Source organism: Eleutherodactylus coqui, chromosome 2, assembly GCF_035609145.1.
Source record: "Eleutherodactylus coqui strain aEleCoq1 chromosome 2, aEleCoq1.hap1, whole genome shotgun sequence".
In the NCBI taxonomy this organism is placed as follows: Eukaryota; Metazoa; Chordata; class Amphibia; order Anura; family Eleutherodactylidae; genus Eleutherodactylus; species Eleutherodactylus coqui.
The window spans coordinates 215,163,478-215,191,037 of record NC_089838.1 but is presented as its reverse complement, the minus strand read 5'-3'; the positions used below and the strand labels follow the sequence as shown (position 1 = coordinate 215,191,037).

At 42.2% G+C, this 27,560-nt stretch overlaps 1 protein-coding gene across 1 annotated transcript; it reads right to left on the bottom strand.

Annotated features, from left to right (window-relative positions):
* Positions 1-285: 285 nt before the first annotated feature.
* On the bottom strand, positions 286-27,560 carry SORD (sorbitol dehydrogenase). Its single transcript, XM_066592473.1, has 10 exons — positions 27,496-27,560; positions 20,922-21,119; positions 18,262-18,295; positions 17,429-17,593; positions 14,812-14,971; positions 13,658-13,776; positions 12,070-12,135; positions 10,599-10,774; positions 1,009-1,130; positions 286-928 (listed from the first exon to the last, which is right to left on the bottom strand). The coding sequence occupies exons 2-10, from the start codon at positions 20,994-20,996 to the stop codon at positions 763-765; spliced, it is 1,083 nt and encodes a 360-aa protein (XP_066448570.1). The 5' UTR covers positions 20,997-21,119; positions 27,496-27,560; the 3' UTR covers positions 286-762.

Below are 27,560 nucleotides of genomic sequence, written 5' to 3'. Positions count from 1 at the left end.
GACGGGACGAATGTCGGGCAAATGATGCCCGACACTCGTCCCTGTGTGTGCTCACTTCCATGCTGTTGCATTAAATCGCCTATGACTTTTTACGCGTGCTTGGAGCTCTGCATGAGGAAAAACTGTGCTGCTTCCGCATCACATCAGAGGCCATTCACTCAGCCAACCCTATTGTGCACTGATGAGGTGCAAAAACCCAGAAACACTTGTATGTAATGTGAATATACATTTTCATCTCTGACAAATTCAGAGTTTGCCAAACCAAAACAACATGATCTCTCGGAATTCGTTTTTTATGGGAAAATTTTATTTATAATACATTCAATCATGGACATACAAAGTACCTTATATTTCGGACCATAAGGCCTCAGTCACACGGGCGCATCGGCATCCGTACACCGGCGCCGATGCGCCTGTGTGACTGACAGTTTAAAGACGGCCGTACCTGAAGACGGCCGTCTCTCTCCAGCGCTGATCATAGAACACATGACCGGCAATGAAGCCGGTCACATGTTCTTTCCTCCGGCGCTACAGAGAGACGGCCGTCTTTAGGTACGTCCGTCTCCTTCCTGCAGTAACACGGGTGCCGATGCGCCCGTGTGACTGAGGCCTAAGATGCAATGATTATGATTTTTTCTTCCAAAAAGTGCTACTTATAGTCCATAAAAAGGGTAATGGTTTACATTAGGAATATAGGTGCCTACTACTACTAGGTGTCCTCAAATGTGTCATAAAGGAATATTACAAGTATTGTCACATGTTTTATGGATTCTGATCATTCTTGTCACATTTCAGCATAACTTTCACTCCTTCTCCTCTCATTGTAGTTTCAAATGCCTCTAGTGCCTTTTCTAAGGGAAAGCGATGTGTAACCAAAGGAGCTACATTCATTTTTTTAGATGCCAGCATAGAAATAGCCATTGGCCACCTGCAAAATAAAAATAAAATTGTACAATTTCATATAGGAAAGAATTCAAACCTTTTTTTCTAATATGAACTAGAACTTACGTATTGCAGTATCTGAAAATACCCCTGATGTCAACCTCTCGTACAGCAGCATTCACAATGGGCACATTGACCATTGCTGGACCCAAACCAACAAGTATTAAAGTCCCACCAGACCGTGTTGCCTGTGTATAAGCAGAAAATAAAAAACGCATAAATAAAGAGACAGTAAAACCATCACAACACCACTCCCCTAATCCCTGTTGAAAGGAACAGCGCACGCTACACAATTCCACAGCATAATTTTGATGATATCTCAATAGTGTTCTGCACTTTTAAAGCAACCCTCTTGTCCTGGACAAACTAACATAGCCGCATCAAATCTCTGACCACCTGATGCACCCTGCATATTAGTATGCATCAACAGTCTAAGGCGCTACATGCTGTTGTGAGTGGCCAGTGTTGCTCACATAGGCAGCACTGACCAATCAAAGCTGTGCATAGTATCTTAGAGCAATGATGCATAATTAGGGGAGTCTCACAAGAATGGATTTTAATTACAGAATCTGCGATCACCTACCGTATGGAAGATCCATGATTAAACCGTGGACATTGAAAGGCATATATTTTCAAATTTTCTTTTACACTTGCGAGTACGAATCACTTATTCCACAAGTGGAAGAAAAATCGCAGCATGCTCTATCTTAGCGTGGATTCGTGCGGACAGCCTCAATAGATGTCTGTGGATGCGAGCAATCCGCAGACCATACGCAGTTAACATTGCGTATGACCCGCGGAAACACTCGCAACTTAATGGGAAAATACATAGAAAAGGCATAATGCTGCCTGGAGAGAAGAGAGAGATCTTTCTTCCATGTGAACAATATGCTGTGCATACGCGTCCATCTGGGCGAAAAAACAATCACATCGATGATCTTCCCCAAATTGTTCAAAATTACGTGTGCGCATTAGGGATCATTCACACTGGCGAGAAAATCGTGCGATTTTCTTGTGATGCGAGAGTGAAAACGCATGATTATGAAACCAATGATTTTCAATGGTTTCATTCTCATTTGCGATGTTTCTACTTCTGCGATGCTGCATGGGGGAAAAAAATAAAAAAATTTAAAAATCGCAGTATCTCCTCTCTTTTTGCAATATCGCTTCATTGTTTTGAAATCAATGGGAGAAGATCGCGATGAAAGATTTGATTTTATTTGGACCCGCAGAGAGTGATGTCTTCCTGTAACAAAGAAGGCCTAGCTGTTACTAGTACCATCTATGAATGTGTTTACATCCGCCCCGGACTTTTAGCTGCACAAGTACTGACAGGTTCCTTAAAAGAAAACGGTTAGCTTTAGCCAGTGTCCATAATGTAAGTAGAATATTTAATAAAGTCCGGGAAAAACAAGACAGGGTTGGATCGATGTACCGGTAGATATCCAAGGGCTGATAAAGCAAGGAATGTGTCCGGCAAAGAAATATAGTCTTATGTATTAAACACATGGTTGGGGACTTTTTATTTTTCTAACAGTGAACTTTCATGCAAATGACGTCTGTCTAATAGGGATGAGCGAGTATACTCGCTAAGGCACTACTCGCTCGAGTAATGTGCCTTAGACGAGTATCTCCCTGCTCGTCCCTAAAGATTCGGGGGCCGCCGCAGCTGACACATGAGTTGCGGCGGGAAGCAGGGGAGAGCGGGCGGGAGAGAGGGAGAGAGAGATCTCCCCTGCGTTCCTCCCTGCTCTCCCCTGCAGCTCCCCGTCCTGCGCCGGCCCCCAAATCTTTAGGGACGAGCCGGGAGATACTCGGCTAAGGCACATTACTCGAGCGAGTAGTGCCTTAGCGAGTATACTCGCTCATCCCTACTGTCTAAGTTCCAATTGTATATTTAGTTGCAAGTCTAGAGTTTGCTTAGTTACTAAGTTGTAGATATGATGCCTAAGGCAATATCAAATACAATTCAGAATTTAAAAAATCCTAATGAGTAGATTTACCTTGTAATTTGCAAGAAGGGCATTTTGTCAGATTTAGGGCAGGTAAAGCAATACATACTGTAAGTATGACCCAATCTTGCAGAATGGAGTTACAAATATCTGTCTACACGAAACATAGATTGATTCATTGATTTATTGATAAGAAAGCTAAGAAAGATTGGTAAGACTTTAACCAACCACTGTTTTTACACCCAAGAAAAGCAGGAGCCAAAACAGTCTGCAGCTCTCCAACCAAATATGACTGAAGCATGCAAACATTTTTCTATAACGGTTTTTAATTGAAATATGTCTCTTAGTATGCTAATGTATGGCAGGAGCTATTGTGCTTTTTTACTAAATAGACTGAACTGGCAGCAGAATGTAAGAGAAAATATGACTGAACAAATAATTAAAACTGTTAAAGCACAGATATATGTGTACACCCTCAACATTGCTTGAATTTCATTTACGCCAATTTCTTGGGAAATTTGATGCAATCTCCAATATTGAGTAAAAAAAGTATATGTTAAAGCATACCTAACTTTACAGATAACCGTTCAGAATAAGCTGATGTGTGGGTACATGAGAAATACTAATTCTGCTCTATGTCTGTAACACACATACAGAGATATAACGTCATCATACTGGACAGTGTACAGCAGAACTGAGCAGTGTAGATGTGAATTAACAACAACATATAACTCACTATTAGCTCCAGCAGGACAATTAGGTTTGTCTCTCTCTCCTCCTCCTTCCCTCTTCCCTCTCCCCTCTGCTTTATTAGACTTCAATGAGCACAATGACTCATCACCGTCCTCCACCCCTTCTTGTTCTGCTGTCCTGCTGCCTCCAGAAACAAACAGCAGGCAGTGGACAGTAAGTTATGAGGAAGAGAGACACCTAGTGACCAGCACTTTAGAGTGGTTTTTCAAAAAAAAAAAAAAGAACACAATTTTAGGTAAATAAATGAAGTTGTAGTTTGCTAGTTACAACACCGGTCATCATATAAGCACAAGTTGTTTGAAAAGTTAGTGACCATTTAAACCAAAACATTTTTAACATGGGAGCCTACGGTGGTGGATAACTGATGGATGATATGCAGCAGAAAGAGCTGTTGGATGCATGCAGTTTATTCTTTTTTTCACCTCTCTCTACATATCTAAGGTTAGGTTGAACTGAGAGAATTTAGGGTAAGAATTAAGGTAAGATATCTAATGCCACAATGTTTTGTTTTTTTTAAAACCTTGACATACTCAATGCAGAAAAAGTTGTGAGATTCACTCTTATCCACAGGATATGACATAAATTCCTGATACGTGTGGATTAGAGATGAGCGAACCTACTCGTTTCGAGTAATTACTCGATCGAGCACCGCGATTTTCGAGTACTTCAGTACTCGGGTGAAAAGATTCGGGGGGCGCCGGGGGGCAGAGGGAAGCCTGGTGGAGCGGGGGGTAGCAGCGGGGAACAGGGGGGAGCCCTCTCTCTCTCCCTCTCCCCCCCACTCACCCACGGCGCCCCCCAAATCTTTTCGCCCGAGTACGGAAGTACTCGAAAATCGCGGTGCTCGGGTGAAAAAGGGGCGTGGCCGAGTAGGTTCGCTCATCTCTAGTGTGGATCCAATATCCGTGACTCTGTTCACTGATTCAGTGTCACCAATTAAAATCAATGGAAAGCTGGCTGTGCCCACTCACATGTGTCTCCATTGTAGTCTATAGGAGCTATGGGAAAAACTAAGGAACTCCTACTGATTAATTGAAAAAGTGATGTACAAGTCAACCACTTCTGCATTTATTTCAATAGGGAAGCATAGACTCAGCAAAATAGGGGCATGGGGGTTCCACTGGACCCTCTTCCTATGTTAGATTAGAACCCCAGAGGCAAAACTTACACTTATCAGTCATTTATGGCACATCTTGTGGATATATGATAAATTAGTACCAGTATGCGCCACTTAATATAATATAGTGAAAGGGATTGGAGTTGCTCAAAATATTTCCGTGCAAGTAGTAAGCTATTGCCATTATTTGCAATTTTGCTGGCTATGTGATTTACGAACTTCAGCTGCTCGCCGAGGAGACATGTTGGCTTGTTGCTTTCGCATATCAGCTGCATGTGATTTATGAACTTGAGGTGCTCGATGAGGTGAAATCTTGGCTTGCCGCTGTGTCATGTAAGTTGCATTAGCTTCACGACGGCATTAAACTCTCCGTGCTGACATGTTTGCACGACAGCGATAGTTTTTTCCATCACTGGACAACAGTTGATGATTAAATGAAGGCTGGACTGGTGTTGGTGGCATTAACACTTGAGATGATACGATATCACGTTCAGGAGATGTGAAGAGAGTGGTGAAGGACTATGCTTCAATGTTGTTGGTCAATATGCCAGCTATGTATGTGGACATCTGTGAGGTGTCATTGATTGAAGTCTCCGCACAGGTGTCCAGCTGTCTAACAACCAGCTACAAAACTGACAGACTGAGCACTGCTGTATCCATAGCAACTGAGGCCACAGGGGTTTGTGGGGGGATGTAGTCTACCCGTAATCCCTCATTCAATCACAGGGATGAATGACCTGCGATGATGTCACCATCATGTGATCAGGGGCAGAACTCAGAGCCCCGGTAACTGATCACATGACGGTAACTGATCACATGTAACTCTCACAGTCACTCATCACTCATAGACAGGTGGTTGTTAATATTTTGATATGAAATATGGCAATACGTGTTTAAAGAAGTTATACAGTTTCATTTATTCTTTGCATAATAAAAAGCTATACAATATTCTGCATTCATGCATTCTGTATCAATTCCTCATAGTTTTTAAGATATCTGCTTGCTGTCATTCAGTAGGAACTTCAATTTTTTACTTCCTGTGGTTGAGACCACTAGATTTGTTTTGTCAGTTTCCTTTAAATCAGAAACCCATCCTCAAAATTAATCTTGTTAACTGAAATAAACAACTTCTAAAAATCATTTTGTGGACACATAAGATTTCAGAGGATGAATTAGTCTTGACTACATGGGAAGTTGTAATTTAAAACTCCCTATTATTAAGATTCAAACGGTTTTTATTTTGTTTGCTATGGATAAACAGTGGTTACAACGTTGTGGAGAAGTGTCATGTTGTGGAGAAGATACAGCTCTGTCTCTATCATTGCGGCCAGTGTGGCTGCTGCTCTATCGCTACGGCCAGTTTGGTTGCTGTATATGCCCTGTAATTGTGGGCTTAGGGAATGACTCTCTGATTCTTATACCCCATAAATGCGGGGTGGAATGTCTGTAGTTTACTGCTCAGCAGGAGTTATCAGCACCTAGCTCCAATAAGGTGTTTGATATGCCACTGAATGTGGGCTGGAGCACTTAGCTATTGCCTGTCTTTATCAGTACAGACAAGTTAAGCGATCCTGCATGAGCAGCTGATTGTCCTGATGGAATAAGGACTCTAAGGCCTCCTTCCCACGAACGGATTTCCGCCGCGTAATTCGCGGCGAAAATCCGCTGCGTTGCCCGCAGCTATTAGGTTCTATTGAACCTAATAGCACAATGCTCACGATGCGTAATTCCACCGCGGAATTACGCACCGCGATTTCTCCCGTCCTCACCCGCAGCATGCTCTATTTTCTGCGGGTGAGGACGGGCTGTACGCACTGACGGCTTCCATTGCAGTCAATGGAAGCCGTCCATTCACGCTATCTCCCGCTGTAACCAGCGGGAGATAGCGTGAAAAAACGCTTTCCCGCCCACCGCCGAGCGTCATATGACGCCAAATGACGCGGTCCGGCCGCATCACGTGACACGGCCGGCCGTGCACGTGACACGGCTGGTGACGCGAGGGCGGTGGGCGGTGACGGGCGGTGACGCGCGGCGGTGGGCGGGGAAGCGATTTCACGCTATCTCCCGCAGGTAAGTATAGGGGCTCTGGGGGGCGCCGTGACGGGCTTCGCAGCGGAATATTACGCTGCGGAGCCCGTCACGCTCGTGGGAAGGAGGCCTTATACTGTGGTTCATGTCCCACTCAAAGTGGGCTGGAGCATATATATATATATATATATATATATATATATATATATATATATATATATATATATATATATATATATATCAGTAGTTGTCTGGGTGGCCTGTTAGTCCTTTCAGTATAACTAAATAACATCCATCCTGATGAAATAACACATATATTTAGTGTTATAGAAACGCGTTGATGGAATAATAGATGGAATAATAAAAACTGAGCTCCATATGAAAACAAGTCTGATTCCACAGAAATATGTATGGATCAGATGTATAATTAACATAAGGATTACCCAATAAAACAACCTTACTCTAATCTCTGATACATAAAGGGAGTTACGTAGACAGTTCTACCTTCATCAGCATAATAGAGTGTGTTCTATTCAAAATACATGACACCCTCTGTTATGTGGGTACACTAATAAGGTGGTCTTACGCCTTGATGAACAAACTATAAGTGACCACTACCGTTTGTTCTATCACATCTCCTATTACAGAGTTTTAATAATAAATTCTTTTTCTCACTTATTTACATATACTGTTATTTTAAATATCTATAATAAATGTTACATTTTAACTATCAGTAAAGTTCTTTTTGGTGAAAGACTACAAGAGTTTAAAGGATGTGTGTGCCGCGGTGACTTTTACATTCTTTGTCTATGAGGCAATTTCTTTTTCCTATATAAGAAAATCTGTTATAACAATTTTGTGCTCCGACGGGCATGAAACTAATTATTTAAACAGATATAAAAAAGAAATAATAAAAGGGGAGAATAGAGAGACGAGAGGGGGAAAAAGAGAGGGGAAGGGGGGGGGGAAGAGTAGAAAGATAGCAGGGGAGCAGATGGGGGGTGTGGAGGGGTGGGGATAGACGGTCCAAAACTCCCTATTATTCGACATCAACGCAATCTATTGCATGGAGGGATGGGACAGTGGGAGTTATGTGTGCCTATCCCTTCTGTTGTACTGCCCTGGGAGGGAGAGAATTACTGGGTCAGTAAAACCAGGTGCTTAAGATGGTATTGATATTGTGCCTTGTATGCAGTTCTTGAGCCAATTGAGGGTGCATACCGCTGTACGAGATGTGAGCATGTTTCATATTTGGAAGCTCAGATCCTGGATCTAAATGAGCAGTTTGCAAGCCTGAGATCCATTGACAACATGGAAAGGAGTTTATTTCTCACTGAGCAGACACTCACTGGGGTAGATGTGGGGGTGGATGGTAGTTTGGGAGTGTAGAGTGATCAGGCAGCTAGCAGAGTGACAAAAGGAGGGGTAGAGGGAAAAATGCCAGAGATGTTAGTCCTGAACTGGCACACCCCAACAAGTTTGCAAATATGGCAGATGGGGGCAATGCCATTTCAAGGTTAGCACTTGCAGCATGACATGCCATCTGATCACCAGGGGAATGTCTGCTCCAATAAAAAGAATATGAATATAAGGTAGTCTAGACAGGACCAGTAGTGGGGGATTCAATTATTAGGGGGACAGACAGGACAATATGCCACAAAAACCAGGATTGTCGAATGGTGTGTTATCTTCCTGGTAAACAAGTTTGACACATTGCGGATTGGGTTAATAGATTACTGGGAGTGGCTGATGAGGAACCAGCGGTCATGGTGGCACCAATAACAAAGTTAGAGGTAGGTGGAAGGTCCTTAACAATGATTTCAGGGAACTAAGATGTAAGCTTAGGACAAGGACCTCAAAAGCAGCATTTTCTACAATACTACCTGTACCACACCAGAAAGGTAGTGGAAGATTAGGGAGATAAACAAGTGGCTCCACAGTTGGTATAGGAATGAGGTATTTGGTTTCCTGGAGAACTGGGCTGGCTTTACTGTTAGCTGCAGGTTCTACTTTAGTGATGAGCTGCCTTTCAATGGGAAGGGTGCAACTGTGTTGGGGGAGAAGATGGATAGAAGGTTGGAGGAGTCTTTACACTAGGAATTGGGGAGGACAGCCACTATAGAGATAAAGCAGAAGATAGTGTAGACCAGAGGCCTAACTTAAAGCTCCTGGGCCCCAATGCAAAACCTGTAACAGGGCCCCCAATTATAATGTTTTATTCATAGTACTGGGCTCCCTATATGGAGAAGAGAGGCCTTATGGGCCCCCTAAGGCTCCTGGGCCCGGGTGCAACCGCATCCCCTGCATCCCAATAGTTACACCAGTGGTGTAGACAGTGATCTGAGAGTCATGAAAATGGGAGTGGAGCAGTGGGAGGGGTTACTACAGTTAGAACTGGCAGACCAGTTAAAAGGGATACACTTAAAATAAAAAATACCGTATATTCCGGCATATAAGGCGACGGGGCGTATAAGACGACCCCCCAACTGTCGCCTTATACGCCTGGAATACGGTTTAAAAAAACCTGCGGTGCTGCAGGCTGTTGCTCCCTTCTCGTCCCCGACAGAGCATTGCTTTCTGGATGCGGGACTTGAAATCCCCGCCTCCAGAAAGCTAATGCTGTGATTGGCTAACTCACGCGCCGTCAGCCAATCACAGCCATTCAATGACATCATGGCTGTGATCTCTGGCATACTCCACCTCTATTCCGTGAGCAATTATCGCTCCTGCGTGAAAGCACAGGAGTGGTAGTAAAAGTACACTAACTGTACAACAAGGCACGACAAAACATTGTTAATCCATCAAACCTCAGTTCATAAGGCTGACACTTGCAAGCCACTAACAGACTTGAAAGCATACCTAGCCTTTTTTGAATAAGATGCCATGCATGTACATCAGGAATAAGGTTATTTCTGATCCAATGTCCCCCAGTGCATGCAAACAAAGGGGAATAACCCTTCATATATTTTAGCAGTCAGCATTATCAACTGAGATTAAACAAGATGTAATTTATTGCAATTATAAATGAGAAGGTTCATTTAAGGTTCATTCACACTGGCCTATTGTCACCGTGTATTACGCACACGTATTTTCCGTGCATAACACGCGGTGAATGGAGGCAATGAAAGTCTATACACTTTCATTCTTCCATTTACACCTGCGTTGGAACTATAAATGGACACTGTGTTTAAAATGCAGGAGAAATAAAATCGCAGCATGCTCTATTTCTTCGAGTTTCATACAAGACGCTGCATATTGAAACGCTACCCATTTGCAATGCCTACGAATGAACAGCGTTTAATACGCAGCCTGCACAGAGCGGAGGATTTTGAAAAAAACAAAAAGTCACACTGCGCATGTCCATGTCGTCATGCCAATCGTAGCCCATAGGCGATCTCTGCCGGCAGAGTGAATGGGCTGTGAGACTCACAGCGTTGTACTCATACGCCCATGTCAGTGAGCCCTAATACTGATTACAAGTTAGTAATCATCTCTACCCGAAGTTAAAAAGAAAATTAAAATGGTAACAAAAATAACCAAAATGTTTCTCACGTTCTCGGACATGACACATAGCCTAGAAACAACAACCATAAATGTGTTTCTAGTTGGAACCTGTACAGTTACAGTATTGGTACAAGAGGTGAGTCAGATGGATGGTGATATTATTCCAAAGTTACAGTATTAATGGGTTATACATTTAGGGATGGTTGCATCCCAACTTCAAAAGCTGAAATGAGCCCAAAGAATGATAGGTTATGTATCCCGTGCAGCAGTGATGCACTTACAAGAAGCTATCAACTACTTACATAGATTCCTGTCTGAATGCAGGCCTCCGCTCCAGTGCACTCAATAGTGATTTCTGGCATGCATCCTAGTAACTCTTCAACTTTCTGTGCAGTCTGCTGAGGGGTCTCTTTGCCAACTTGCAAAATAAAATCTGCTCCCACTTCTTTGGCCTTTTCTAGTCTTGATGAAGATAAATCTGGAGGAAGATTCCAAAGTCATAAGCACTGACGTGACGGACGTTTAACCATGTCATCAGCAAAGCATGAAAGCACTGTAATCATAAACCACAATAAAGTCTTGTTTACAAGGTAAATAATCAACATCTGACCCAGATTTTCATTTGAAGAATGAGTGAATCTGCATGTAGACTAGCCCCTTTCAATGGCATTTTCCGATACAGGTTTCTCACCCAGAATGGACATGTCAATCGTATTTTCCCGAGATGCATAAAAAAGCAATATCAAGAAACAACATCAAACTTATATTAGTATTCGATGTACGCATTAGCATTTTGTATCTAGAGTTAACTATGTCCCTAAATTTACACATAATGATTTAGCCTAAGTGCACATACAGTTTTCTTTCTGTTAATGAAAAAAAAAGAAATTACAGAAAATTAGATATGTTTTTTTATAATGCCTGCATTTTTTTTTTACTTGCCTCTTTTTTGGAGGTGTTTTTGCTCACACATAGTTCTTTTATTTTGCAGCCAGAAAAACGCCCTGCCCAAGGCACGCTGTGATTTTGAAAAATCACCATGGACCAAAAAAAACCGCAGCAAAAATGAGAAAAAAAACATAGTATGTTAGGCTGAAAAAAAGCACATGCCGTATTTTTTGCTTTATAAGACGCCCCCCCCCCCCCCCCCCATTTTAGAGGGGGAGAATAGAGCAAATTATATGTTAAACTCATCCAGGGACAGTGCAGGGGATAGTACCGGGCGACAGAGCAGAGGGAGCAGCAGAGTTCTGAAATACCATAGCTCCGTTTCACAGTGGTGCTTGTATCGGCAGGAGGAAGGCAAGAATGAGATTGGTGGAGGCGGGGAGGCATCAGCAATTCCCGACGGTGCTCACCACCAATCAGCGGCACATATGGGCGACAGTAGGGAGGAGAGAGAACTGGTAAGTGATCGCACATTTGTTCGTGCGATCGCTAATTTGTTTGCGTGACCGTGATATAGTTAGCAAGATTGCGCGTTTAAACTTGCGATCGCGCATACAAATGCCGATGCGACAAATTTCAGCACGTTCGCTTTATAAAACACAGCGACCTTTTCCCTTCGCTTTATGCTTCTTCACTGCCTTCTTGTGTTTAACAACACAAAAAAGCATTGTTTGCAAGGCGCTTTATATTTTACTATTGACCTACAGCAAATATCTAGATGCAGGATTTTTTGCTGCACAGTAAAATACAGAAAAAAATACCAGAAACTGCAAAAACTACAGCATTTTGTAAAAAACACTGTGACACCAGCTTTAATGTTCTTACCAGTTATAACTACTTGTGAAGCTCCCATCATCTTTGCGACAATTAGAGAAACTAGGCCGATAGGTCCTAAGAGGGAAATTTTAGATAACAAAAATATTATATATAAAATTATTAACATTATACTACATCACAAAGAAATCAAAACACTGCCCTGTAGCGATTATTAGTTTAGTCGTATACTGTTCATTCTGTAGAATTCTTCTATCTTCATAAAAGACAGCTGTCCATGGATCAGATGGAGCCTGTTCATAGGTAACACGTACCCAGTAAAGGCCCATTTAGACAGGACGAATGTCAGGCAAATGTTGCCTAACACTCGTTCCCGCATACACTCGCTCCTGTGCTAGTATCTCTGGCTCGCTCCCAGAGCGGCCAGCAGTGGGGTGGGGAGGATGCAGGAGATTTCACTCTTCGCTCTCCCCTGCCCCACTCCATTGACTTAACATAGCGGCCGTTCAATACTGAACGGCAGCTATTTACATTGAATGATAATCATTCAGCTCATCGTCCATAGTTTATGCTGCATAAACGATGGACGATGAGCAGATCGCTGATCGTTCAGTGTAAATTGAACGGCCACTATGTTAAGCCAATGGAGAGGGACGGGGAGTGTGAGGAGTGAAATCTCCTCCTGCCGCCCCGCTGTAAGCCAGCGATACTAGCTCCTGTGCAGCAGCACGAGAGTGAGTATGTTCAGGGACAAGTGCCTGACATTCGTCCAGTCTAAGATGGTTTTAACTAAGGTTCTGTGCAAATGCTTTATTTGCCTTAGTGTCACTAACTTTTTCACTACCTAAGTGTATGTAAAGCCTTATGACTTTGAACATTTAGTAAGACTATAATAGAAACAATTGAGCTTGGTATAATTTTAAAGCAAATAATCCTTGCTTAATACCAGACTATTAAAAAGCTAAGATTTCAAGTGTCTCAAGCTTTGGGTGCAATATTCAAGGAGCAGTACTTGTTTGAGGTCCGGTAAAAAGGATTAAAAGTTTAATCGCTCTTTCTCTATTTGGTTGTATCCTTAGTTTAAAGATTATGTGCACTTCTTTTCATTATTTCAGCACCTCTAAAATTAAAGAAACTCTGTCAGCACGACTTTAGCATCAGGCCCAATAATGGGTGGGTACTGTTAAGGGAAGTACAGTCTCACCACTGTTTCTTTACAGGATTCTGCCATTCCCCCCAAATCAGCAATTTGCAATTCATCCGATGGATTGTCCTGCTTCCTCGGACTGGTCCTTCCAGACCTGGATGGCTCAGCAGGGAGAGCCGCCGATCTGGGAGCAGGGGGTTCTGGGTTTGAGTCCTGAAACAACCTGTATAAAGGTATCTTTACAGCCTATTACATAGCTCCTTGGGTGGCTTTGCATTTAATTCCTTTAGCCTCCCCTTATTGGGTTGTTTTTTGAGTGCTGCTGGATCTTTTTGCATTTTGTTCTGCTGCCACGGACTGGTCTGGACCTTCTCCCGACATTCATCTTAAACCCAGCCCCTGCACTAATGATTTGATGTTCCCAGCCTTTAATCTATACATATACAAAAATGTAACACAATTCTAAGTAAAATATGTAGCTTTTAGTTGTACCTGCACCACAGATAAAAACTTTGCTTCCAAGTGTAATTCCGGCTCGTCTACAAGCATGAATCCCAACAGAGAGGGGTTCTATCAGAGCACCTTCTTCAAATGTTACATTGTCTGGAAGCCTGGAAAAAGAAATAAAAAAATCTGAAAAATACATTTTTTTACTTACATATGTGAAATTAGAGTCAGACATAGTTCTGTTCAGATACCAGCTATCCCTGATTACAGCCGTCTATTGTCAGAATGAAAGCAAATATCAGAGGGAACAGCAGCACAAAAAAAGTCAGTAGGCTGGGGTGGACTGTGACTGTAACTATAGAAAAAGGGATGGAGGTCATTGTAATTGTGACTATTGAAAGGTGATGGGCTGGGGATGAGGGGTCTACTGGGGAAGTGGGGCATTGGGGGTTCTGTGACTATTAACTACGTGGAGTAATGGGCTACAGACAATTTTTAGTGAACATTAGCATGAGGTGGTGATGGTGCATCTGAACCACATCAGTAAAGCACCATGGCAATATAAGTACATGCCGTTTTTATTGCAATCATAGCAAAATGGCAGCAATAAAAAACATGCACTTTGAACTGATGTAGTAATGGTCTAGCGTTCTAATACAGTATTAATGCCCTGTGTATGTGCGCCCTTACTACCAGAAGTGGGCACAGACAAACAAATCTTCTTATTAGAGGGGAAGTAAGATGTCGCTGAGTAAGGCCAGTCTTGCCCATCCCCGATTGTGGTGTGGACCCAGCCCTACATTGTGTCGTTGCTGGTTCTTAACTTCGGGAAGTGGCCCCTAGACCTGACTAAGATCTGTATATCTACTGGGAGTGGAAGATATGGCCCTTAAATAGCTAATCGATAGAGGAAAAAATACCTTGTTCGGCCAATCACTAGAGTTTTTGGGGTCAATGGTTCTTTTATTAAAACAGTATGCTCTAGGTATGGCCTTTTTTCTGGGGTTTTCTCCATAGGCTTATCTATAGAACTTCAAAAACTCATGTAAAATACACTGGAAACGTGTGCGTTGCAAAATTCAGAAAAATGTAGGAGGGAGGCCATAGAATAATAAAATAATGATGTGTGCATGTGCCAAATGATTTCTTAAGACATTAAAAAATGTTTATAACATTTCCTCATTTGAGATAGCTCTTACATATAGCAGAAGCAGGCGTTGTGAGTATAGTATCTGCATAAGTTTCCATCATCAGGTGGTGTAGCACAGAAAAAAATTGTGGGAGACAGGTTATAGCGCCCGTTTTTGCAGAACTCATCATTTTCTCTTGGAACACCTGGTTCAATAGCCACTCTGTCACCTGCAATGTCCAAAAGTGCAAAATATTCAACAGGTCTTCACATGTACAGATAAACATTCACAACCAAATTGAGATCATAAAAGGCCATGTTACATGAGAGAAGCAAGGAAAACAAAGGTTTTATATCCTTAAAGAATTTTCTTTTCAAATATCAATATCACGACTAAATATGTATAAAAGATTTAAATAAAGATTGCAGTGTTGTTCTTGTATGACAAGCGGGTTCCAGTAGTTGTTGGAAAGCTGGGAGACATCTAAGAGGAACTATAGTCACCACAGCTTTCCTAGAGTCTTAGATGAAAGTAATGGGGTAATACAACTCTAGCTGAACAGTATTTTCATCAAACTAGAGTAGACCTGTCACATTGAATAGGTTTTCCTAATTTGGGGTAGCAAGTTATACAGCAGATAAAACTGGGAGAATTAATCTAGTGATCTACTGGACATAAAGTCACAAAGATAAAGTATCAGGTTCCTTTTAACAGATGGAGATTCAAACTTATAGTTAGTAGTCCAAGGTATGAAGAAAAACACTCCGAGCGCAAAACAGGAGTGGGTACTAGAGATGAGCGAGCATACTCGCTAAGGGCAATTACTCGATCGAGCATTCTCCTTAGCGAGCACCTGCCCGCTCAGAAGAAAAGGTTCGGCTGCCGGCGCGGGTGAGAGGTGAGTTGCGGCAGTGAGCAGGGGGAAGCAGGGGGGAGAGAGGGAGAGAGAGATCTTCCATCCATTCCTCCCCGCTCTCCCCCGCAGCTCCCCGCCCGCCGCCGGCAGCCGAACCTTTTCTTCCGAGCGGGCAGGTACTCGCTAAGGGTAATGCTCGATCGAGTAATTGCCCTTAACGAGTATGCTCGCTCCTCTTTAGTGGGTACCCTTTCCAGTCAATATAACACAGCGCTCTGTCGGCTGGTACACTCCTTTATTTAAAAATGCCACGCGTATCAGCACTGCATCATGTGCCTTTTTCAAGCATATTCCAATATTGCTGAATGGGGACTCTTAAAGTCTTGCCATTATTCTTTGAAATGATACACTTTCAAAACACTTTCAAAACCCCAACAAATCATAAAGTTTTTGCTTGTGTGTGTTACATGGTAACATAGCATGTAAGGCTGAAAAAAGACACATCTATCTAGTTCAGCCTATTCCCTGCAAATGTTGATCCAGAGGAAGGCAAAAACTTGGAACCAATTTTCCTCACTTTAAGGAAAAAATTCCTTCCCGGATCTAAATCTGGCAGTCAGAATAATCCCTGGATTAACAACCCTTTTGTGTTGAACTAATTGCTGGAAAGATTTAAGTAGCTGTGCAATGATTTAATGCTAACAAGGATAGGGCTATTAGGATTGCTAACCCATATACTCATGAAATGTTAAAGGGGTATTCCATGCATTTAACCCCTTGCCGTACTGATGCCCTAACCTCAAGATAGAAAAAGGCTTGGCAGCATAAGTAGGTGCAACGAGGTTTCAGCCAAAGTGTGGCCTTTTTCAAGTTTGAAAAAGGCCACATTTTGGCCAAAACGTCGCTGCCTGTCTGCTTTATGGGTAAATAAAGTATTTTTTCATCATTTGCACCTACTTATGTTGCCATACCTTTTTCTATTTGGATACCTTTTTGGGAAACAGTGATTTGGATTCCCGGCTGGCTGCTGTATAGATACACCTGATCCAGCCCAGCAAGGGTTTACAAAGAGTGCTGCTGGTAGAAAGTTTTGTCTCTCTTTTATCCTCAAGATAGGTCATCAGTAGTTGATCAAAGGAGGTGTGCTGTGCAGAACCACTGGTGATCATCAGAGCTCAGTCCCCACACTCAATGCAGTGGGACAGATGTCAATAGCTCTGTCCGCATTGATGTCGGATCTGGAAATGCGATAGCAGGCACAGGTCCCTTTGATTTCAGTTAGAGCAAAACCTTCTTTTACACTTCTGGCTCTGACACCAACACTAATTTTAATGGAAGCTATACCTTCTATAGCACTTCCAGCTCTGACATCAATGCAAAAGGAACTGTTAACATTCAGTCCGCTGCAGTGAGTACGGGGGCTCAGATTAGGTGATCGCCGAGTTTCTAGAGCAGCAGACTGCCACTGATAAACTGCTGATGACTTCTCCTGAGAATAGGTCATCAGTACTGCAAGAGGTTAAATGCCCAGAATACACCTTTAACACCTTCAATATAATTCTTCCTAAATATGACTTAAGCTATGTAGACTTATATTGCAGCAGGAATGCTCTAGGAGTATATGCTACACATATACCAAACGAATGCCCAATTGGCATATAATAAATGTAATCGGCAGAATATAGAATGGATAAAACCTTTCAAGTTAGCATAATGTAGAATGAAGGTGTGATATTGTAATAAATCTATGTAGCAAATGTGTCAGAACACTGGCGTTATTTAAACTATACAAATTAATCCTTTCAGAGAGTAGCCATTATTGTTGTCTACCTGGTTTAAGGTGCGTCACTGAGGATCCCACCTTTACCACCGTCCCTGAGGCTTCGTGTCCAAGAACCATAGGTTTTTTCACTATAAAATCACCAATGCGACCATGTTGCCAATAATGTACGTCTGATCCACATATTCCAACTGAATGCATCCGCAGCAAGACCTCTACAAATAAATGGTGTTGAAAAGAAAAAAAGTTATTAAGTAAGTTATTAGTAGCAATACGGCTCATAGTCACATTAACAAAGCATAAACGGCTTTGATTCTATGACTAATGGCCTCTGAGGCCTAAAAAGCATAAGAAACTATGAAGATGGATATTTATTAGTGCTACAAATAAAATTCAAGTTGGATTTTTGAAGGGTTCTCCATGTGCTGGACCCTCAAACCTATATGAAAGCTTTAGTCCAAGGATAGGTCACATTCCTGTAGGTCAGTACAGATTTATCTAGCTTACAATAAGGAAAAACAAAATACAATTAGTGTTAAGTAGCATTGATATCCACCTTGCTATACTGTTGATCTGTTATGTGTTGCTAAAACTAAATCAAATCATATGTTAAATCCACTCTGATCTCATACCTCTCTCCTGTTGCTGTGCAGAGATATAACGCAGGTGGGCAGACTCATGTAATAAATGCTACATGAGTTTCCCTATCAGCCCCATTCACTTCCATGAACTAGATACATATGACATTTATATGGAATGGTGGATACAGTAGTCTAAGGATATATCAATCACCATAATAGTAATAGTGGACCTACAGAAGAGTATTTTAAATATAAAAAGTATTGTCTGCTATACTATTAATGTTATGAGAATAAACACTCACCATTTGGGCCTGGTTCAGGAACTGGACGATTTTCCTAGTATCCAAAAATGAGAAATATTAATTCAATTAAGAAGTTACAATAGGAATGAATGTATCAACATATGGTTACATTTAAACTTGCCTTTCTACCTCATTTTTTCCCCTTTTAATATACCCAACCTAATGCATTGGAACGGTTCAGCATATCTTCAAGTTGCAGTAAAATAGTACACTAAGATTTACTAAAATCCCATTTAAACAGGAGTAAAAACATGTGGTTTTAAGTAATTTGTTCTATTTGTTGCAATTTATTTGCATTTTTCCCTTTTATTTCAATGGAAAAAAATATGTAAATAGAAACTGCATGTAAAAGAGGATGAATCCTGAAACATTCAGACCAATGTGAACATCATTTAGTGACTTAAGACGCATTCAGTGCAGGCAAATTTGCTATATTTAAAGAGACCAGGATGGATGAACACAGGAGCCGCCGGCAAATCTCCGCCGGTCAGCCCTATCTAATAGATAGGCTGACCGCGGAGAATTGGGGCAATTCGCAGCATGCTGCGAATTGCCCGCTGCGAGCGGAGAATTGCAATGATTCTCGGCTCGTTGACAGGTGCCGGCACTTTCCATAGGACAGGGGGCCTAAAGAAGAATATAATATGGTCTGCAGAACCTGTAGGGCAAGTGTCAGAAAAGCTAAAGTTAATAATGAATTGAAGCTTGCGACAGAGGCCAAAAGCAATAAAAAAGGATTTTGGGGTTATGTTAAAAGCAAAAGAAAAGTCACAGATGCCATTGGATGCTTACAAGATGAAAATGGTGAATAGGTTACAAATAATGTTGAGAAGGCTGAACTTTTAAATTCCTATTTTTTTATCAGTTTCCTGTCAGAAAGTAGATGGAACATCAACTGATCTTCCTTATGCTACTTGGGGAATAAAAGAATGCAGGCTATCTATAAGCAGAGAGATTGTGAGGGAACACTTAGCTAACTTAAATGCACTCAAGTCTCAAGGTACAGATGAATTACATCCTAGGATACTAAAGGAAGCAGCGGAGGTAAGTGCCGAACCCCTCATCATAATCTTTGAAAATTCCTGGAGAACAGGAGAAGTCCCAGAAAATTGGAGAAGGGCAAATATTCTCCCTATTTTCAAAAAAGGGAAGAAGGTGGATCCAGGAAACTACAGGCCTGTGAGCCTGACTTCTATACCAGGAAAGATCTTTGAACAAATTATTAAACAGCATGTATGCACGTGCTTGGATGAGAATGAAGTAATTAACCAGAACCAACATGGGTCTGTAACAAACAAGTCATGCCAGACCAATCTAATTTCCTTCTATGACAGAATCCTTGACTAGGTTAATCAGGGAAATGCAGTATATATAGTATATCTTGACTTTAGTAAAGCATTTGACAAAGTATGTCATACCTTCCTTATTGAAAAAATGACCAAATATGGAATTGACAAGGCAACTGTTAGGTGGATTCACAACTGGCTGAGTGATCGCACTCAAAGAGTGGTCATAAATGGCTGAACATCCAAGTGAAAGAATGTGTCAAGTGGGGTACAACAAGGCTCTGTCCTAGGCCCAGTGTTGTTCAACATTTTTATAAATGATGTGGAGGAGGGAATTGATAAGAAACTGCTCAAATTTGCCAAGGAAACAAAGCTAGGAGTAATAGCCAACACTAGAGAAGAGACAGAGAGGGTTCAAAAAGATCTAGAAAGCTTGAACAGTGGGTGGCGACCAACAGAATGGTATTTAACAGGGGGAAAAGCAAAGTCCTACATCTGGGCAAGAAAAATGAAAAAAAAAACATATACAGAAAGGGAGGAATACAGGAACACGTGAAAAAGACTGGGGTATATAAATAGATCACAGACTGAACATGAGTCAACAGGGTGATGCAGCAACAAAAAATGCAAACACAATTTTAGGTTCTATTAAGAGAAGCATAGAGACTAGCTCACAAGAGGTAATTATCCCCCGCAACTCTTCTTTAGTCAGACCTCATCTGGAATACTGTGTCCAGTTCTGGACACCCCAATTTAAAAAAAGACATCAACAAACTGGAGTAAGTTTAGATAAGAGTTCCCAGAATGCTGAGGAATGATTAAAGGATCTGGAAATATTTTGCTTTCAAAAAAGAAGGCTGAGAGGAGACTTAACCTTTTCTAATCCAGTGTTGGACCACGTCTGACATTCAGGTCTCCCTGAATAGCTGTGATATCGGGCGAGGTCTAACACATGTTTCTAACAGTATACAGAACAGCTCTCCAATGACCGAGGCTGTTCTGCATATGTATGTACACAGAGGCTGAACAGACATCTGCCTGTGATGATTTAGTGAATCCTGCACTGAGCAGGGAGTTGGACCAGATGACCCTAGAGGTCCCTTTCAACTCTACCACTCTATTATCATTTCTGCTAATCTATAGCCATATTGCCTCAATAAAATTCAGAATTCTTCTGAATAGCCTTCCAAAATAATATAGTCAACAAACTGATGATACTACACCTGCCAGAAAGTACATCACTGTGATCCTGTGACCATCTAGAACAATAGGCTGCGTGTGTTTTGAGGATCTAATTCCTGATGGCAGGTACCATTTTGACGTATGGAATAAATCTTAGCTTTGTACCATTTATGATAGCAATTAGGAGCTTACCAAACGAAGATCTCCAACTCCATGGACTACAACGGACAGGTTCTCTACACCCTGGCCCGGCTTTGTGTCTGCCATAGTTCTTTCCTGATCCTTCTCCCAGAAAATATCTCTGTTGTACTTGTTTTGAGCCACTTAAAAGAGTCGGGTTAAACTTTGATCAGAGCCTTCTGTTTGCCAGATTTGGATTTAACTTTTGACCTTGTTCAAAAAAAACACAGGAATGTTAGTTTCTGCTTAGTAGCGAAAATTATCAGTTAGAAGAGCTACTATACTGTATGTATTAATAGAGAATTAGTTTTTTCTTGCCAAAATGTCGGTAAACATTAAAAGTAAGATTATTGCAACATGATAGTCAACTTATTAAAAAGGCGGCTTCTACTTTAGATAGAATGACTTTCAGAAACTTCAAAGAAAAATTAAACCGTCAATATTAGGCTGTAAATTTAGATTGCTTTCATGCTATAAGATTATGTCCATGACTGTAAGCCATATAACAATATAGCACATTATAAGCGTAAACTTTTAAGGTGGCCATCACCATTGGGCAAATTTCAACATGCGCAATCCTGTTGTTCTCAAGAGAGATACAGATGTAGCAAAATGTAACATGAGATTTAACGCATTAAGTCCCTGTTGCCAGAGAAACGGATCACATGTTCTATGGAAAGTAATAGCAGAGAATCTGACGAGGCCGGCACTTGCGTACTTCTTTCATCTAAATCTGATGGACATGATCTCAGTCCCCATGCACACTAGCTTTGAACCCGGCCAGCAGCGACTGTTGTGCTCTGCTATTTCTTTCCATAGAATAGGTGGTCGGTTTCCCTGGCAACGAGCAGTAAACAATCAGAGGGCAGAGGAATCCGTATATGCATTTCGGAAATAAACATAAATAACATAGAAAAATACCTCCACAGAGCCATCTATTGGATGGCAGCATTCCTTCAACTCAAAGTGACTTATAGCAAGCCTTATTCATGATTGGGAATGGGGAACTGAGCCAGAAATCCATGCACAGACAGACTGTTTCAGGGTGCTTGCCCCTCCTCAGTGTGCAGCAGGCTTCTGGATTAATCTGTAGGGGGGCCTATGATGTGGGTCAGAACCGGTGTCGTGTCTCCTTCAGGAAAGCACCCAAAAACTGTGTGGAGACACCTACGGGGTGAGTGGGTCTGGGGATGGTATAGTCTCTCCCCAAGGAGAGCACCCAGAAGCGATGTGGGGACACCTAACAGATGAGTAAGGAGACTTATAAGGCGACGCTAGCTCCTCTGGGAAATCTATGCAAATAAGAAACATGGAAATACCTCTACAGCGCCAACGTCTTATGGATGAATGCATTTGAAATTGTTAATTACACTAAAATAGGATTCCCGAGAAGGGAATACCCCTTTAAGATGAAGTAACCTGTTGCATAAAGTTATGAAACTTAGGTTAAACTTTGCTACATCCTTAGGTCACTGCCAAAGGATTCTGGCAGCGCCTTATTCTGTTCTCAGTACTGAGAATACATGTATGCTGTGACAATCCAAGCATGCATGTGTAAGGAATTGTAGCGGAAATGTTGTTCCCCCTCAAAAACAATGCATCCTGAAGACACTGAAAAACAGTGTATGTAAATATATCCTATAAGCTTGGCCATATCTAACACTGAATAAAATGAATGACTATTGCTCACTTACTTTTCAACAAATGTGTGCTTACGCAAAAACTAATGTCATAACAGGCAAATACTTTATTTACACTTTATTTAAGACATTTTTGAGCTGAAAAATCCTTCTACATTGCTGACCACTAGGGGTCTCTCTTCAATCTCCCTGTTAAGTGAGGTCCGTCTCAAGTAAGAGACACTGAGGGCTCATGTCCACGTGCGGTTTCTCACCGTGTATTATGCGTGCGATGCACGGCCACGGTGAATGGAGTTAATGAAAATCAATGGACTTTCTTAAATCCATGCACATGAGCGTGTAGACACTGAGTGTTGATACGCACAAGAAATAGATTGCAGCATGCTAGATTTCTCTGTATACCACGCAGTGTGAGCTCTGTACTTTTGTATAGGTAGTGTATGCAAACACTGTCCATGTGCAATAAATTGCATATAAGCGGCAATTTCATACACCACCCAGCTATGAAGCAGTGGAGATTTAAAATAAAAAAGACAGAGTCACACTGTGCATGACCGGGTGCGTGTGAATCCCACACATGATCTCTTCTGTCTGTATGGCGGCATTTACAAACAGCGGTAAAACGCTGCGGGGAGACCCGCATTGTTTCACCAAAACGCCCATGAACAGGAGCCCTGAAATGAATTACAGTATTTGTGAAAATTCCATGCGTATTCTGTATGAAATCCAGGGTGAAGTCTACCGAGTGAACATAGTCTAAGTATTTTCTTGGTCGTAGCTACTGAAATCACATTTGCACTGCTCCGTACTGCTGTACAATGTCCTCCATGATGTTGTTACTTGTGAGCGAAGATATTCTGCTCTCCTGTGTGTGCTGTGTATGAGCAACATCATAGCAGTTAGTCTATAGCGATCAGCTTAGGGAAAACAGATAATTACAAATGGAGTATGTAGAAAACAAACTGGTGCAAAGTGTAAGATACAAGTCATGAAATGGAACAAAATAGTTACTACTCACATGCACAAACTGCAGCTTATTCAGAAAAGTCAGATATACTTTATAAATACTTATACAGAAATAAAGCTGTCAAAGGTAATCCAAAGGACACTTTTTTGACATACATGGCGCCACACAAACCTATGGAATTTAACTTACTGTATATACTTGAGTATAAGCTTAGTTTTTCAGCACATTTTTTTGTATTGAAAAAGCCCCCCTCGGCTTATACTCGAGTCAAGGAAGGCTTAAAAAAACCCTCCATACTCATCTCCCAGCTGGTGTCTGTGTCTCCGGCGGCGATGCGGCAGGCCGCTTGAATTCTCTCCGCTGTCATCCCCCGCCATCCTTTTTGCTCGGCGCTGTCATACCCCGCCGTCAGTGCTGTGTAAGTAAGAGCTGTGATTGGATCAAGCGTCAGCCAATCACAGCCATTACTCGATCATTCACAGCCACTCAAGCTGCTTTAGAATTCTCCCCGCTGTCATCTCCCTACTCGGCTTTCAAATCCCCTGCCGTAAGTGATGTGTAAGTAAGCACTGTCATTGGATCGAACGCCAGCTGTGATTGGCTGGCGCTCAATCCAATCACAGCGCTTACTTACACAGCACTGACAGAGCCAAGCAGAGAGGACGGCGGGGGATGACAGCGGGGAGAATTCAAGCAGCTTGTCGCACAGACACAGACGCCGGCTGGGGAGGTGAGTATGGAGGGTTTTTTTTTTTACCTAGTATATACTCGAGTATAGCTCGGCTTATGCTCGAGTCAAGAAGTTTTCCCAGTTTGTTGTGGTGAAACTTATTGTCTCGGCTTATACTCGGGTCGGCTAATACTCGAGTATATACGGTAGTATAGCTATATGTATACGTCACAAACATTCTGGTGCAATTTTTGCTACATTTGATATCTATGGGGGGAAAAGGACTTTAAAAAAGTGACCGAACATGCTGCGTTATAAACCAATGAAAGCTAATGTGATCAAAAGTGCATAAAGAAAACTACAAACAAAAACGGAATATGTACAGAGAACTTTATCTGCTCACATCAACTTACAGCAAACATCTAACCACAGCATCTACTGCTAAAAAAACTGCTGTCTGCAAATCCAGCATTCGGATATCCTCGCATGTCGTAGATGTGTTGCATACATTCCATAAATCTGTTTTTGTATTGTGTGCAGGGATTTCCGTAAACCTCATTTAGGGCTTAGGGCGCCCACCCACTGGCGTTTTTTTTACCTGCGTTTGCGTTTTGCGTTTTTCCTGCACAGGCATAGAGTTAACATGTGTTCCTGTCCACTGGCGTTTTTTTTTTGGTCCGTTGCGATTTTTAACATAGGAACTGTCAGTTGCATATGTGTCCTTATTTTTCTCTTAATGCACCCATGAATGTCAATGGAAATTAACGGAAAAGCCGCGAAAACGCCGCGAAAAACGCGCCGAAAACGCTGCGTTTTTCACGCACGGAAATCGCAAACGCCAGTGGGTGGGCGCCCTTAAACAGACAACTGCGATTTTGTCCCGTTTTATGACCGTGAAAATTATGGCAGCAAACAGGACAGAATAAAACCACTGATTTCAATGGCTTTGTTCTCACGACTGTAGTTCTCAAGCACAGGAACTGTGCGTGGAAAAGATAGGACCTGCCCTATCCTTCCCGCCCGTATGTTTTATACATGCAGTAAAAAATAGGTCCTGCCCTATCTTTTGGCCTTTTTTTTCACTAGCACACCATATCGCAGTGTTTGAACAATAAAAAATAAAAGACTGGTGCATGCGCAGATACGCTCCATAGCAGCAAGCGCATGTGCCGGTCTGTTTTAGGCCTTGGATGAACACTACAACACATCTGCTACATATGAACATACCATAAGGGTGTGTTCACATGTGGCAGATATACTGCAGATTTATGGCAGAGCAACAATCAGCAATATCCGCTGATGGAATAAATATGCACCATTTGGTGTGAATTTTGACGCAGACCCACATGAGACTTCACTCCTTGAACTGAAAGTGTAAAATCTGCTGTTGGAACTGTATCAAAATCCCCACCAAATGGTGCAGACTTTGACGTGGATCTGCCATGTGTGATGCCTCCCAAGAGTTCATTCATAACACATTTACGCTGCAAAGGGGTTGGACCAAAAACAATTTTTTTTTCATCTATTCATAGGATAGGGGTTAAAAGACTGATTGGTGAAGGGTCTTATGGCAGAAATTCCTACCAATCTTAGAATGGGGTTCCCATTTACCCCTCTCCTCCTCACTTCAGGCTTACTGTGCACCCCCCACCCTCCACACTGTGAGGGGCAGATTCAATGGAGCATGCGTGGTGCCCGTCCAGTCATCTTCAACGGGATATAGCCGAGTGTTTCAACTCCGCTGTTTCCGTCAGCCCTATTGAGATGAATGGAATCACGCTACGTATGTGTGACCACCATGCCATTCAATCTGACGTCACTAGCGGGTGGGTTCAGTGATGAGCAGAGGGGGACACGGAATTAGTGGAAGTCTCGACAGTGAGACCCCACGGATCAGACTTTTATCACCTATACCAAAATTCCTAATTTTTTTTAGGCTTTTCCTCTTTTCCGCAATAAAAACCTTTTTTTGGAAATTTGTTTTTCTATAACTTTTTTATTTTTTCATGGACGGAGCTCTGTAATGGCTTGTTTTTTTGCATCAAAAGCTGTAGTTTTTATGGGTACCATTTTGGGGAGGCAAAATGAAAAATGCCTCAGTTTTTTAAGTTTTTTGATTTTTGCCGAGCAGGATACAAAGTGTGTCCAATTTGCTGTATGCGTTGTTACAGATACGACAATATGAAATATGTGGGATATAAATTTTTTGTACACTATTTTTAGATTTTTTTTTAAACACCATTTATGTCCCTGTAAGAGACTCGTACAATCACACCTATGATCTCTATGATAAGGCATTGCAGGACTTCTGTCCTGCAAGGCCTTATCACTTGTAATAGCGATCATAGACACTGGCAATGCAGGATGCCTGTAGCTGGCGTCCTGTTGCCATGTCAACCCATCGACCCTCCGCGATTATATTGCTGGGGTCCAATGACATCACAGAGGCAGAGAGCTTCCACTGTGAACCCTTTACATGCCACGATCTGCATAGATCGCTGCGTGTAAGGGGTTAACTGCGAGGGTCGGTGTCCTGATGCACCCTTGCTGTTGCAGCAAGATGACTCTCGCTGCCAGATAGCGCAGGATCTCTTCTGATCTTGCGCTATCCACAGGAAGTGTACGTCTTGTTACGTTAAGTACCCCACAGCCAGGACGTACAGTTATGCCCTGTGGCGTATTCTCTCTCTCATACGTGTGGAATCCGCTGTAAAAAAAAAGAGCATGCTGCATTTTTTCTTCCGCTCACGTGGTCAGCAATTGCTACCCTGCAACCTGGTGAAGCTGCATACAGTTTAATGCCCGCATATTAACACGCATCATCTGAGCGGACAGTGATTACGGAATCAGCAATTCAAATCCGCTTGTGTGAGACCCCCCCTTAGTTTATGTTGTGGGGACGTGGCAGGTTATTACATCTAGTAATGAACCAGAGAGGATTCCATCTTCTGGCTCTGCAGTGTCAGAGAACACAATGTCTGCTCAGCAATAATAGGGACATGCTGACTCTCTGCAGAACTACAACTCCCAGCATGCCCGGAACGACAACTTCCGGGCTGCTATGGTATGCTGGGAGTTGTAGTTCTGCAGCAGCTGGAGAGTCGCAGGTGAAAGAGCACTGCTGTGAAGCTTGGAGCTGCACTGTACTGATAATACCTACAAATGAGTGCATTTTATTCCGGGGGAGAAGATGGAACGAGCTGAGAGCTTCTGCTGGATGTAGTACAGCAGCCATATATATAGCTATAAAGCATCTCATCGCTCTCCATCCGTATGAGGAACCCCGTGCACAACTTCGTTCTTACACACCTCATGTGCCAGCCTGCGCCCCCGTGCTTCCTGCTGTCATCTCCGGCCCCTCCCACGGGGAGTTT

Bases quoted from the DNA above. Each gene is read 5' to 3' on its own strand.
- SORD (XM_066592473.1), bottom strand. From the start codon at position 20,996: ATGGCAGACACAAAGCCGGGCCAGGGTGTAGAGAACCTGTCCGTTGTA. The intron at 17,594-18,261 runs GTGAGTGTTTAT...ATTTATTTGTAG, and splicing joins TCCTGAACCAGGCCCAAATG to AGGTCTTGCTGCGGATGCAT. The intron at 14,972-17,428 runs GTAGACAACAAT...TGGACATTGCAG, and splicing joins AGTGACGCACCTTAAACCAG to GTGACAGAGTGGCTATTGAA.